The sequence below is a fragment of the Paroedura picta genome, chromosome 3, assembly GCF_049243985.1.
Source record: "Paroedura picta isolate Pp20150507F chromosome 3, Ppicta_v3.0, whole genome shotgun sequence".
NCBI lineage: Eukaryota > Metazoa > Chordata > Lepidosauria > Squamata > Gekkonidae > Paroedura > Paroedura picta.
In genome coordinates this window covers 65667688-65683276 of record NC_135371.1, presented here as the reverse complement: position 1 = coordinate 65683276, position 15589 = coordinate 65667688, and the positions used below count along the sequence as shown (strand labels likewise).

The 15589-nt window shown below is 42.9% G+C and overlaps 1 protein-coding gene across 5 annotated transcripts in view; it reads left to right on the top strand.

Annotated features, from left to right (window-relative positions):
- REEP2 (receptor accessory protein 2) overlaps positions 1 to 15589 on the top strand; it is a 55598-nt gene that overhangs the window by 19918 nt on the left and 20091 nt on the right. For 3 of the 5 annotated variants that reach the window (XM_077326140.1, XM_077326145.1, XM_077326142.1), the window contains exons 5-7: positions 6578 to 6691; positions 6972 to 7119; positions 9313 to 9470. In XM_077326140.1, coding sequence (XP_077182255.1) covers positions 6578 to 6691; positions 6972 to 7119; positions 9313 to 9470 — 420 coding nt within the window. Of the gene's footprint in view, positions 1 to 6577; positions 6692 to 6971; positions 7120 to 9295; positions 9471 to 15589 lie in introns of all 5 variants that reach the window. The other 2 variants (XM_077326143.1, XM_077326144.1) reach the window with 1 other exon arrangement.

Here is a 15589-nt window from a genome sequence, read left to right as displayed (position 1 = left end):
TTACATTATCTGTGGAAGGACAGGAGCTGGGGGATTTCCTAACTTCTGGTATATTTTTCATCCAGGTACATATTTGCAAATAAACACCCTCAAGAACAGGCTTGTGCACTCTTTCCTTCAGCAGTCTTTCTGATTTCCCCCCCTGCTCTTTGATAACCCTGAGGGCAACTTTGGTGTATTCAAAGCACCACATTACTTTTGAGGTCTGGTATTGCCACCCATAACAATTCTGGAGGGAAAATTGACCATAAGAAGAGCTCTGCTGGATCAGACTAGTGGTCCATCTAGTCCAGCATGCTGTCTCACACAGCAGCCCGCCAGTTAATCCAGGGAGCCAACAACAGGGCATAGAGGATGAGTCCTTCCCCTGATGCTACCTTCTAGTACTGGTATTCAGAGGTTTATTTCCTCTGAATGTGGAGGTTCCCTTTAGGCTATGTATTCTAATTTGTCAAATGATAACCTCTCTTTCATAATGTAGACCCCCACACACACTCTCCCTGTATTTCTTGTAGAGTTTTTATCCCTAGATGCCATATTTCACTGGATCTCCCCATTGCACTAGGTTTCAGATATGGCTGTTACAGCTATATATTCATTTTAGCCATAAGCACTCCAATTTCCCTCTCTTGGCTTAAAGGTTTTGAACATTGGTATATTATTATTATTATTATTATTATTATTATCTTTTAATTTATATCCCACCTCCCCCCGGAGGCTCGAGGCGGGTCACATAAAATCAATCCCCTAAAAACAGTAACAAGAACAATAAAACACAGTACACCAATCACAACAAGGCAAGACAAGAATGGCAGCCAGGTTAATGCAACTAACCCAATTTCCATAACCCCACTAAAAGGAAGAAAGAAAAAAAGGGATGGCTAATGGCACACGCAACCGCCACATTTGTGGGGGGGGGGCGGATCTCCCTTGCTGCCCAGCCTCAACCAAAAGCCTAGCGGAAGAGCTCCATCTTGCAGGCCCTGCAGAACATTGAAAGTTCTAGCAGGGTCCGCAGCTCTTCCGGGAGCTCATTCCACCAGGTCGGGGCCAAAACCAAAAAGGTATGGATCGAGCTTCCTTGAGGCCGAGAATGACCCATAGGTTAGCCCCTGCAGAGCGTAAGGCCCTGCGGGGGGTATAGGGCGATAGGCAGTCCCTCATATACGCTGGGCCCAGAACACGGATGGCCTTGAAGATCAAAACCAAAAGCTTGAACCTGATCCGGAATATAACCGGTAACCAGTGCAGCTGCCTCAGCACTGGCTGGATATGGGCCCTGCAAGGTGTAGCTGTGAGGACCCTAGCAGCCACATTTTGGACCAGTTGCAGTTTCCGGGTCAAGCCCAAAGGCAGGCCAGTGTAGAGCGAGTTACAGAAATCTAATCTGGAGGTGATACGGATCACTGTGGCCAAGTGTTCGGGGGACAGATAGGGCGCTAGTAGCCGAGCCTGGCGAAGATGGAAAATTGCCTGGCCAGCTACCTGCTTGACCTGTGCCTCAAGTGTTAGTGAGGAATCAATGGTCACCCCCAAATTTCTGGCCTGAGACATGATCTTAAATTGCGTCCCGGCCAGAGAGGGTAAGTGCACTTCCTGGTCTGCTCCCCTACGGCCCAACCACAGGACCTCCATCTTGTAGGGGTTGAGTTTCAGGTGACTCTGCTCGAGCCATCCAGCCACGGTTCCCAAATATCTGGTGAATGGTTCCGGGGGTGAGTCCGGGTGGCCATCCATGAGGAGAAAGAGCTGGGTGTCATCAGCATACTGATGGCAGCCCAGCCCATAACTCCGCACCAGTTGAGCCAGAGGGAGCATAAAGATGTTAAATAATGTGGGGGAGAGCACCAAGCCCTGTGGGACCCCATAAGGGAGCTGGTAAGGGCCCGATAGTTCAACTCCCACTGCTACCCTCTGTGTCCGGTTTTGGAGGAAGGAGTGTATACAGCGCAAGGCTGTACCCGTTATCCCCGTACCGGCGAGACAGCTCGCTAGCAGCTCATGATCGACCACGTCAAACGCGGCCAACAGATCTAAAAGAACTAGCACAGCAGAGCTGCTTCGGTCAAGATGGCGACGGAGGTCATCCAACAAGGAGACCAACACCGTCTCAACCCCATGGCCAGGATGGAAGCCAGACTGGTATGGATCGAGGGCCGAAGTATCTTCCAGGAACACTAGGAGCTGGTCCGCTGCAGCCCTTTCCACCACCTTTCCCAGGAACGCTAAGTGCGCTACTGGGTGGTAGCTTGCAGGGTCATGCGGGTCCAGAGATGGTTTCTTGAGGAGAGGGCATACCATCACTTCCCTTGGAGGGATTTTCTACTGCACCATATCTAACATACATCACTTTTACTAAATTTCGATGGGCTTTTTCGAGGGCCCGGTTCAATGCATTTCCATCAGCACTGCTAAGTGGAAGACTGCAACGTGTGCCTATAGAGGACCGATTATGCCCTTGCAATTCAGGTGTAATTGAATAGATTGCCCACATTATATTGTACTGTGACTTTTAGAAGGTTGCCAGAAGCCGCTTAATCTTGCCCTTGCTATCAAGGTTCCCTGGACTTAAAAATGATCATCTAATTAACATCTTGCTTGCAGATAAAGATAATTCTGTCTCTTACATCATGGCAAAGTTTTGCTACACTGCCAGCAGAGTGCGGAAATCTTTGGTTACTGTTGATGCTGAGTGATCTGACTGTCAAAATGATGTATTAACATTTTGTGCCTTTGTTCTCCCTGATGCCGAGTGTCCTGTTAAAACACTGTAATAATGTATGTGGTCTGTAGATACTTTGATGCTGGTCAATGACCGTAATAAATAATAATTTCATTACATTTCACCGCTTCCCTCAATGCCTCAGGGAACTCCCCCAGTTGGAGAGAGCAGTTGACAATATCCCTGATCACCTATCCGTCCACTACTCCCCTTAAGGAACCAAGACGGACAGGGATCGAGGGGGCAAGTGGTCGCCCTCATCCTCCCTAGTAACCTGTCCACTTCGGATAAAGAAAGCCGTCTGAAGCCATCAAACGTCACCTCCGTAGGCGGCCAACAGGCCTCCAGTTCATTAACTGTATTAATCATGGCAGGAAGAGAGTGGCGGAGTGACAAGACTTTATCCGCAAAGTAGCTCGCAAATGCCTCACAGCTGATGGCCAATTTACTACTATTTTGGTGCCCTTCCTCCAGGACGGTGAAAGATCGAACAACCCTAAATAGTTGAGCTGGGCGAGAGCTAGTGGATGCAATTTCCGCGGCAAAAAAGTCATGTTTAGCCGCTTTCACTGCTATCTCATACGCCCTCATAAGCGTGCGATGAGATGTTCTTGTAGCCTCGTCACGAGACCTCTGCCACACTCGCTGTAGTCATCTTAATTCCCTCTTCTTCTCCCAGAGCTCCCCAGTATACCAGGGTGCCCATTTGAGTCGAGGGCAGAGAGGACGTCTAGGAGCAATTTTGTTTATGGCGGCCAACAGGCAGGACTGTCAGTCCTCCACCATGGCCGCTAGCGAGATGCCGGGAGGTTTTGGGTCCTGCAGAGCATTCTGGAAACCAATTGGATCCATAAGTCTCCTTGGGCAGGTAAAAATACGCCCGCTGGCCAACTAGGGAGGGGGTGGAGTCTTGATCCGAGCCCGCAGGGCGTAATGTTCTGACCATGGTACGGCCAAGGCCGTATCCAGAGCCACCTCTATCCCAGCCCTGAAAATCAGGTTGAGGGTGTGGCTGGCCTGATGGATGGGCCCAGCAACAAGTTGCGAGAGCCCCAGTGTTGCCATGGACAACACTAGGTCCAAGCCAAGTATAAATGTATAAATGCTGATACATTCTGTTCCTTTTAAATGCTCTCATGATGTACAATTTTTTATTTAGTTCTTTATCTCCTCTAGATGGAGATAGGTTGTTCTCAATTTTTAGTCTGTTCTCACTAAGACAACCTGAAAATTTTCCATAATCATTCCGAGGAGCTGAGTTTTTCCAAACCAGAGGCTTCTTCAATATGTTGGTTGTATAGCTCTTTTAAGTGTTGTGCCAGGAATATAGTCTCACTTTGGTTTAAATTAAACTATCCTTTCTGTATAATCTCAGTTTGTCCCAAATTGTTGCCCAGTTTGTAACAAAACTGAACCTCCCCCATCCTGACATCACTGTCTCATCCATACTTAGAGAGTCCTTGGCTTCATTCAGTCCTGTATGTGAAACAGGTAACATTTTGGAGAATGTTTCAATATTCTACCTAGAAATAAAAACTTGGCTCCCATTTATATTTTTTGAGGGTTAGTACAAATGTGCACTATGACCACAAGTTCCTTCCCCGGACTACCTAAAAGCCTGTTTACCCAGGACATGGCATCTGCTTTCTTTGCAACAGGTAGATATGTGATCACACCCATTATTAGGACCATCCTCTCCACCTTCATCTAGCATATCTTAACCCCGCCTGCGGTGCCACGGGCGCCGCAGACTAAATAAAGCCGTAAGGGCTCGGGGGGAGGAAGGGCGGGCTCTGTCCGGGATGAGGAAGGGTGAAGATTGGCCCCTTCCTCCGGACAGACCATCGGCGGGGCCAATTGGCAGGTGCAAAGCGCCTGCCGATTGGTCTCTCCGATTGCCGCCCCACTGGCTAGGGAGCACCTGCCAGCCGCGTGCAGCGCGGCTGGCGTGTGCTCCCTGGCCGGCGGCCTGACGCGTCGAGAGGCGCAAAGCGCCTCCGACGCGTCAAGCCGCCGGCACGCGGGACATGGCGGCCTGCCGACTCGCCAGCCGCATGCTGCCCCGCTAGCGCCCGCTGTATTGTACGTACAGCTGGCTTGCTTACTAGTCCTTACAAGAAGACATCTATACATCACCCAAAGAATGGTGTCCTTCAGTGATTATCCCTTCAAGGATCAGTATGGCATCTTCCTCCCTTAAGGCCTCCATTCTGCGTAACAGCAGAAGTGTTGCCTATGTAAGAGCTTGATCCCTCATTCCACATCCCTTAAGGTCTCATCCTCAAACCTCTCTGCCTGTTCCAGTTTTTACAGGTCAGTCACCTTGGCTTCAAGAAAATGAATTCACTCTTTGAGAGCCAGGATATACCATGGTATACCCATGATTTCCGGCCATCAAGCAAATAGAAATGTGGCATTTAATGCAAATGCTGACAAGCTCTGCCACGTTTCTACCTTCATTGTTTTAGCTTCAATTAATCCCTACATAGATGCTTAACCTGCTGGTGTATTTTCTGTTGTTTTGTCTCTAGGGCTTCTGACAATAGCAAAGAGTTTATTCCTCAAAACTCCTGCTTGTCTGTGTTTTAGCAGCTACTACTGCTGCCCTTTCCTGTAAAGCAGGGGTAGTCAACCTGTGGTCCTCCAGATGTCCATGGACTACAATTCCCATGAGCCCCTGCCAGCAAATGCTGGCAGGTCCTCATGGGAATTGTAGTCCATGGACATCTAGAGGACCACAGGTTGACTACCCCTGCTGTAAAGTATAGTTTCAGAGATTGAAAATGTGGGGCTGGAGCTGAGACTCTGTGGTGTGCTTATTTAGTAAATTCAAGGCAGAGGTGATATTTGACTTGAAGAGTTATTCTTTTGTAACCCAGTCTCTTACCCACTAGTCCAGCTCTGTTGACTTGACATCTCCACACTTATTGAAAGGCATGAATTCAATAGGGCTTCCTTTTGAGATTTGCATATCCTTAATAATGTGACAGCTTTGTGCTGTCTTCAGGAGTCAGTGGACTATAGAGTAAAGTGTAAGTCATTTACCCAACATTTTTAAGGAGACAAATTTTCTGTTAAATAATATCTAGTTACAGATGTGGTGAGTATTGACTTTGATTTGCCAGCTCACTGTGTAGATAGTCTCAGTTGTATCACAAAGTCATTAAGGGATTCAGATACTCAGTGTGAGACATCATAGCTTGGATCCATGCTAGCATTTTCAAGTGCAAGGACTACTACCTGAAAAGTGAGATTTTCCTACCTTCCCAGGAGCCTGAAACTCCGCCAAGAACAATAATTTAGAGAGGTAGAAAGATTATATTCTGCTGTTGGACATCCTTAACTGGATCAAGTATTACGTGTGGATATTCCTGCCACATGTCTTTGATATATGAGAAGCTTTACAGTAGAAGTGCCTTAAGAATAATTCCCAAGAAGTATTTTTCTATGAAGTTTTGGACTGATTGCTGTGTTTCTGCACTTCCTTGAATTCCATTAATTCTGAAGAAGATTGAATTTGGAACAGTAAGCAGAGTGCTTATAAGTCTCAACTACATGTTACAATTTTTGCCATGTTTATTTTAAACATTTTTGTTTTCTGCACATTTTGCTTTCAGTATTACTTTATTAAAGAGCAGTGTGAGGAATGAATGACTTTACTCATGACTTGAGGCTGAGTGTGACAAACTGAGATTTTCTGTTCTGTGTGATAAAGGAAATAATTGTCCAAACTGTGTGGACTCATACTCTGAGAAGCTTAAAAACTGCTGTGTATGAGTGTGCATCTCTCACTAGAGGGATTATAGTTATATAGTTTTAATCTTTAAATGTAATCTTCCCCCAATTAAATTCTAGGAAATTGATGAGTACATCAGCCAGGCCCGTGACAAGAGCTATGAAACTATGATGAGAGTCGGCAAGAGAGGATTAAATTTGGCAGCCAATGCAGCAGTTACTGCAGCTGCAAAGGTAACCTCATACTTGTGTGCAATGTCTGCTCTATTCATTTCTGCTGGACTAATGTTTGGTATAATGCCAGCACCCCTACATTACCCAGGGTGACTTCTTGGCAGCTGCTGGGCTATTCCTTCTGGTCAGGGCTGATTTTAATGTGAGACATTCTTATTTTTTTAACATATTGCTCTTGTTCTTCCTGTGGGACATAGACCTTTTCCACTATGCTTCCTGTGATGCATTCAGAATGATATGATGCCTATGGTTAATTGAAATTTGCTATGGTATCTTAAAGGGTCAAGGAGTTTTATCTGAAAAACTACGGAGTTTCAGCATGCAGGACCTGACATTGATTCGAGATGATGACACTGTGCATTTACGGAATCCAGAACCACGCTTACGTACCTCCACTACTGGCCTTCTTGAGACAGTTGATGATTCAGGTATTAGCAACCCATTGATTGTTCCACAAGGTCAGATGTCAGAGAGACTTGAAATGTAAAAACCTAATGTTGATGGTTGAATGTATCTCTGAACAGTAGTATAGGTAAATTGGCTGTAAAGTGAAGGTCCCTTTTCATTTAGCTTTTCTAAACACATTTGCAGCCTATGGATGGATCAGTTCCTGATTTACTGTTAATGTTCATTGTCCTCTTCTCTGCATTTTCCCCTTTAAGTGCCTAGAGATTTGCTAATCAAACATTTACTTTGGTGCTTTAATAAAGTTTGTAAACACTTTTTATTTTGAGATGAAAGGAAGTTGGTTTCTGAATAATACCAGCACCATCCAATCAGTACTATATACAGCCTATTACCTGAAAAGGAGAAGCTGGCTTTGTGATTAACAGAAGAGCCAACCAATGAGTAGTGTGCAAATCTGTCTTTTGCCCCAAATCCAGAAAAACAGGCTCCTGTTGTGCCCAATGTGAGCAGAAAGGTTGCACATGTGTCTGTTAAGTAGTGAGTGTACCTCTGTTATAAGATGACCTCTACTGAAACTATGTACAGCTAAGAGTCCTGCTTCCATGGGAGATAGTTACATTACTATGATTTGTCAGGCAGAATAAGACTTTCCACTGTGCCTTTTCTCATTAAGACCCATTATGCATGGCTGGAATGCCCGCACTGGTGGCAGCAGGGCAGCGGGGAAAATCCCCGATTATGTATGCCCCAGCCGCCAGTGTGGGTATGGCCTGGCCCAGGGCCACAGAAGGCCCATGTTATGCGAACGCGGGAATTTCCACAGCTTCTTGGATACTGCAGGTGCCTGCAGGGGCTGAGGCGGGCCAGTATTGTGCATAATTAACAGCGTGGGCCTTTTGGCCCGCCCGGCCCCGACCTACGGTGTCCCTGTAGGGACACCACACACCCCTGCCCCCACCATAGCGTGTGGAGGGGGCCCGGCCCCCCTACTCCCTCCCAGCCCCTCCCCACCTCTCCCCCCCCCCCGGCTGCTGCCATTTACCCTGCCTGGCAGCGTCCCGGGCTTCCTGGCCCCAGTGCACAGCGCGTGTGCATGCGCTATGCCAGGGCATCCCCGTATGCCCCGCCCCCGTGAATGCACGGGGAATGGCAGGGCATCCATCTTTTAAAATGGCACCAGGTGGGGAGGAATGGTATTTGTCATTATCAATGCAAGACATTACAAATTATAATAAAAACATTTGAATTGAGCAAAGATTCGTAGTAAGACAAAATATGGCAGTTTTATTGGGATTGTCAAACAGGAAAATAAACATTCTGCACACATTATATCATGCACTTTCAATGTGCTTTTGCAGCTTCTAAAGTGTATTGAAAGTGCAATATCCAAAATGTGTAAAACAAGTGAGTGTAGCATGAAAACATATCTGTTTAAGGCAACAAGACAATCAGTGTAGTAGAAAAAAGCTTTACCCATAATAAAAGTCATCTCCTGAACTTCTCCATTACCACTGCAACTATAAGTATGCCCTCCTGAAAAATTTTGTTTTGTACATTTTCCAAAATGATAGAAGTGTTGGGGTTTTCCCAATAGCTTCAGGCAGACTATTCTACGAGGTGGGAGCCACCAAAGAGAATGAGTGTGAATGGTTGCCAGTGTTATCTGTTGGCAGGGTAGCACTTTCAGAAGGCTTTGCTCAAATGAGCTGAGCTGTCACAGCAGAGCATAGCAGGAGAGGTGGTCCTGCAGGGATGTGGGCCCAATACATTTAAGGGCTGTGTAGATTTTAGCTAGAACCTTTTATTGAACCCGGTAACTGATAACCAATGAAGCGTCCTCAGAAAGGGAGTGAAAGTAGCTGGAGGGGGAAGTTCAGTTGCTTAAAGAGCATTCAAGCATAGATATACTTTTCTTATCTTGCTGCCTATATAGATGCTTTTCTTCATGTGGGCTCCAACACCAGAAGTGAGCTTGGAGCGGAGAAAAGTACTTAGGCACTAGAAGGATGGACTGTGTGAAGGTGGCAGGTGAGGAGGCAGGTTCTACATCTCTTCACCCAGACATGCCTTTTGTACTTTAAATTGCACATGCCCATCCATATCTTCTCCCATGGAGGTGAAATCTCTGTGGGAAGGGAAATGGGAATCGATTCAAAGTCTCTTTTCATCATACTAGTCTTCTATTTCAGATTGCAGCCTTGTTCTCTCCTCAGGTGCTTCCTGTTATTCCTCAGCAGATGAGGCGTCTGTGTCTCAAAGACATAATGGGACCCAGTCTGATGCTAGAACTGACCCATCAGATGATGATGCAGACAAAGTTCCCAAGCGGACCCAGAGCCTTAAAGTTCCTAAAAAAGTGACAAAAACTGAGGTGAGTTTAAAATGCACAGACTGTAGCTGGAACTTGTGGCCAGCTGGGCCTTGAAACAAACACCTTTGTTCCTTTGCCCAGCATGCTATCTTTTCTAACAGTCCTTCTCTTCCTTTGCTGCATGCCTTTGCCTGCACATCAGTCTGCTAATCATATTTTTTGTACTCAAAGTATTGTTTTTAGAACCCTATACACTCTTTCAATAATTTACCTGCTTGTGTCATCATTGTTAGTGGAATTGTTCTGTTGTCTAAGAACTGAGAGGTGGACTACATATGGTCATGGCAGCCCTGTTCGTTGTTCATGTGATTGTTCCATTCACACTTAAAGAGATGTGTGTAATCTTAGCCTTGAAGCAGGTGCAAATATAAGGGCGGAGGGAGCGCACAACCTGCTCTGCATCCTGCTACTATTTAGGCAATTCTCTTGCTGACTGCTTTCCTATCCTTTTTTCTCCCTGCCTCCATTATTAATTTGTGCTATTCTACAAGGCACCTTGCTGATTTTATTTAATATTAGAAAGTCTCCCTAACGCATGATTCCAAACCTAGATGCTTCATAATTTCCATTCACCAATGCACATTTACTGAAAATGTAAACTTTTCACCTGTTCAACAGTGTGTGCAGAAAGTACCTGTGTGCAGAAAGAAATGTAACAATGCTGAAAATCTTATAGCCCTATAGAGCAGCCTTTTTCAAACTTTAATTTTTCATACTTCAAGGAGCCCCAGAAGTAATATTAGCTGGACATGGTTCCCTGCCATGCACCCTGGAAGTGCCATATCTCCGGAATTGACATCACAAATTGTGTTAATAGGCAGGATTGAGAGGGGGAGTGACAAGGATGGTTTAAGGTGGGAATAGATGTGCAGACTCCATCCCCTCCCAGGCACAGAAACCACGAGGGAACACTCATGCTCATGAGCCAGTTCCCCAGCTTGTGGCTAAGACCATTAAGGCAGGAAGGGAAAGGCCACGGACCCCTTCTGGAGCTCCCATAGATTCTGAGGTCCGCACACCCTGGTTGTGAAACCCTTCCTTAAAGCCATGGGGCTTGTTTCTGGAGCAATGGAATGCTGAAATATATGCAATATTTATTTTCTTAACAAATCTAAAAATACTGTTAGAAGATAAAATGTATCATATATAACTTAGCACTTAAACTTGCACTATATTATATTCTAACTAGATTTAAAGCCCATTGTATTGCTAAATACAATGTGCGCTACCATGCCCTCTCCTTTCCCGTGGCCCCTGGGCAGCCCTTCCGCCAGGGCCACCCCCACCCCACTGCAAAGCCCTGAAGCCTCTTTCCCGCCCCGTCCCAGCCGAGCTGCCGGCTTCGGGGCCAGGAAAGAGGCAGGGCCGGAGCGTTTCCGACGTGCCGGCCCTGCCTCTGCCCCAATGCTTCCCCCCCCGCCGCCGCCTCCTGGCCGAGGCCCACCACCTACCTGGCATGTCGGCGGGCAGGTGGGTAATGGCAGCCGTGGGCTGAAAGCGGCCCACGTTGGGGGGTGGGTGGGGCCAAGGGGCCAATGGGCGCCTTTCCCCATCCTGGACAGGGCCCACCCCAAGGGCCCTTACTGTTTTATTTATACTACTCCCGTGGAACGGTTAAAGATAGTCACCTGTGGCCCCCATCTGTGAAAAGGTAAATCCACAGAGTGAGGCCACATGGAGGTTAAACAGATCTTGCTGCACACTTGGGAGACACCAAATTTGCAGAAAAATCTGAAATGTTTATAAACATACATGATGGGTTTAAATCCCCATCTCCAATAGCATGGCAGCCCGGGAGCTGCAGCAGTCTGGAGGGGAAGACTGTGCCCAGGGCGATGGGGAGTCCCTGCTAGGTCATTCACTCGCCAGTAGAGACTCCCCCTACTGCTTTCTGTGACTTGTCCTAAGATCCTTTGGGAGAGCCACAAAAATTGAGGGAAGTGACTGTGCTCCTTGTGTGCCACAGAGAGCTGCAGTGTTTGTGTGTGTGTGTGTGAGAGAGAGAGGGAGTCTCTGCTAGCTCAGAGCAGCTCCAGATGAGCCACAAAAATTGAGGGAAGTGACTGTGCTCCTTGTGTGCCACAGAGAGCTGCAGTGTTTGTGTGTGTGTGAGAGAGAGAGAGAGGGAGTCTCTGCTAGCTCAGAGCAGCTCCAGATGAACCAACCTAGTGAGTCACAGAATGCCTGGCGCTTCATGCTGGGTTCAGAAACATGTGGGGAGAAGGAGATAGGATTCCTCCTCCCATCACAAGTCTTGTGCTCAACATTTTTATTGAAAGTTTTACACAACCACACAAAAGACACAAAACCTATAAAACATTGCCTGATAACAAATAATAATAAAGACACCTCCCCCCAAAATCAAAAACATACAATAACAACAACAAAAAACATTTAGAAAAGACCTCCGACCATCTACAAATCAAGTTATTTAGTTTTCAAATGCCACATGCACAAAAAGTATTATTGGTAATCCAAATTTCACAATTAAATCATTCATTAACCATTCATAATTATAATATATATCCTTAGTTAAAAATAATAAGATGATGAAATACATATTTACAACTAATAAATATTTACTTTAGAATACACTTCATCCTTGTCTTAACTAATTTATTCAACATAACCAATAATAATACTCTCATTTTTAAGATAATTTACAAATGGCTCCCAATTTGTTATAAAACTATCTAGCATTTGGTCTCTCATTAATATTGTTAACTTATCTAATTCTGCATACTCCTTAACCTTATCCAACCATTCATTTATACTCGGTATTTTTTCATTTTTCCAGTATTGAGCATAAATTATTCTTGCTGCTGAAATCATGTAAAGTTAATAGTATTCTCCTTGGTTTTACTATTTCAGGATCCAAAATATTTAATAAGTACAATTCTGGTTTAAGTTTCAAGTCAAGCTTTGTTATTTTCCGAGTATATTGATTGATCTGTACCCAAAAAGTTTTGCCTCTGGACATGTCCACCAAAGGTGGTAAAAAGTACCATCAACCAATTTACATTTCCAACATTTTGTTAAACCATTTTTGTATATTTTAGACAAATAACATCTATACAGCATTTTGTAGTAATTTTCCCTTATATTAGTTGCTAATGTAAATTTTATATCTCTTTTCCATACCATCTCCCATTGCTGAAGCTTAATAGTGTGCCCTATATTTTGTGCCCAGCAAATCATTGATTCTTTTATCACTTACTTCTCAGTGTCTTTTTTTAGTGACATATTGTAGATCTTTGCAATTAATTTCTCTTCTTATTCATATATACACAGATCAGCCTCATTTTTTAACTTTTCAAACTGATAAATCTGTCTATCAGTTTTAAATTTGTCATATAACTGTCTATATAGAAACTAATTGCAGGTACCACTTGCTACTGTTATATCTTCCCTCTGTTTAAATTTTATTTGCTGTTCAGAGTAATCTAACAGATCTTTATATTTTAGATACTCCTCTGAGTGCCATTTTTCCCTACCATATAATGCCTCATGTGGCAACACCCAGTATGGAAATTTTGGCCACAATTGGTTCTTATATTTAGACCAAGTTCTAAACAGTGCCCGCCTTATACAATGATTTTTAAATGTTTGATGTATTCCTGCTTTCCCAAATCAGAGGTATACATGCCAACCAAATTATAAGTCATGACATTCTAACTTTAAAATATAATTATTTCTTAACGTTAACCAGTCCTTGATCCAAACAAAACTTGCAGCATGATAATACAGTTCTAAATTTGGTAAGTTCTATCCACCTCTTAGAGCCTCTTGTGGCGCAGAGTGGTAAGGCAGCAGTCATGCAATCTGAAAGCTTTGCCCATGAGACTGGGAGTTCGATCCCAGCAGCCGGCTCAGGGTTGACTCAGCCTTCCATCCTTCCGAAGTCGGTAAAATAGTACCCAGCTTGCTGGGGGGTAAACGGTAATGACTGGCGAAGGCACTGGCAAACCATCCTGTATTGAGTCTGCCATGAAAACGCTAGAGGTCGTCACCCCAAGGGTCAGACATGACTCGGTGCTTGCACAGGGGATACCTTTACCTTTATCCACCTCTTTCTCTACTATCAAACACATTTATTAATTTTATCCATGGTTTCCTTCCCTGCCAAATAAAATTTGATAATTCCTTTTGCCAATCTCTAAATGGTTTCTCAGATGAAATAAAAATAACAATCTGGGTAAAATATTCATTTTGATAGCTGCAATTCTTCCTAACAGAGACAGTGGTAAATTCCTCCATTTATCCAAATCTTGTTTTATATCACACCAAGTTTTCCTATAATTATTATCAAACAATGTATTATTTTTGCCAGAAATTACTACTCCTAAATACCTAATTTTCTTCTCTATTTTAAAGTTTGTTTTTGCCTCTAAAGTCATTTGATTCTTCTTTTGCATATTAAGTGCCAAAATTTTAGATTTCTGAGCTAAACTTCTGAAATATTGACAAAACTTTTTGAGAAGATGATATTGGATCTTCTAATAACAGAACTATATTATCTGCAAAAATCCTAATTTTAAATTCTTTTCCCTTAATTTTTATCCTCTTAACCTCATTATCTTCCCTTATTTTGTTCAATAATATTTCCCAAACCAAGATAAATAATAATGGTGAAAGAGGGTATCCCTGTCGTGTACCTTTTCTTACATGACACATCTGGGAAAACTGTCCATTAATCTTAATATTTGTTACCTGTTCTAAATATATCACTCTTATACTTTTCATAAATTTCTCTCCTAATCCCATCTTTTCTAAGCATTTCTGCATAAACTTCCAGTTAACGTTGTCGAATGCGTTTTCTATATCTAAGAAAATTAAGGCTGCTTTTTATCTATATATAAATTCAAATATTCTATCACATTAATCACAATTCTTAAATTATCTTTAATTTGTCTTTTAGGAAGGAAACCTGATTGTTCTTTTTTAATATAGTCTTTTAAAACACTTTTCAACCTTTGAGCCAATATATCTGAGAAAATTTTATAATAATTATTTAACAAAGCAATAGGTCCTCCTGTTCCTCTTTGGGAATTAGAGTTATATATGATTGTTTCCATGAACCAGGGACTTCCATTCCTTCCAATATGTCATTCATAGTTATCTGCAGGGGCAGTAATAACTCATCTATACATGTTTTATAAAAAATATTTGAGATCCCATCAGGTCCAGGAACTTTATTCAATTTACTTCTTCTTATACTCTCTATAATTTCACTTACTGTAATAGGTCCATTTAAAAGTCTTCGTTGATAATCTGTAATAGACATTACATTATGTTGACTTAAATAGCTTTCAATTATTTTTTCATCTATTTTCTGATCTCTATACAAATTTGAAAAAAATTGTACAAAATGTTCTTGAATATTTTTCTCTCCTGTTAATACTGCTTGTCCATCTTTTAGTTTTATTATTCTTCTTTTTGCTTTTTCTTGTCTCAGTTTAATAGCTAGCCAGCTACTTGGTTTGTTAGGGAATTCGAAATTATTTCTTTTAATAAATTTCATTTTTTTCTCCATATCAGAAACCATTAACATAAAGAACTGCCTTTGAAGATCTTTCTTATTTTGCCTTAACTCATTAAAGGGATCTGCTTTAATTTCTTTTTCAATTTTTCTCAGTTCACCTAATAATTTTTTCTCCTTTTCTCGCTGTTTCCTTTTTAATCTTGCATTCAGTTGTATAAAAATACCCCTCATAAAAGCCTTAGCAGTGTCCCATACAATGTAATTCTTAACTCCATTATTTAAATTATATTTGAAAAATTCTTTTATTTGCTTTTTACATTGTTCTACCATATCTTTGTTTTTGAATATTGCTTCATTTACTCTCCACATCGTACTCCCACTGTTCATATCCTTGAGTACCATTGATACATCATTATGATCTGAGAATACTTTAGGTTCAATATCTACTTTTAATGTTTTCAAAGCTAAATCCCCTGAAACCCAGATCATATCAATTCTAGAGAGTGACTTATGTCTATCAGAATAAAAGGTATAACCTTTCGAGTTCCCATTTTTCAGTCTCCACATATCCATCAGATTCAAATCTTCTATTATATCAAAAAAAGGATTAGGAAGCTTTCTTTTTGGATTCTTAACC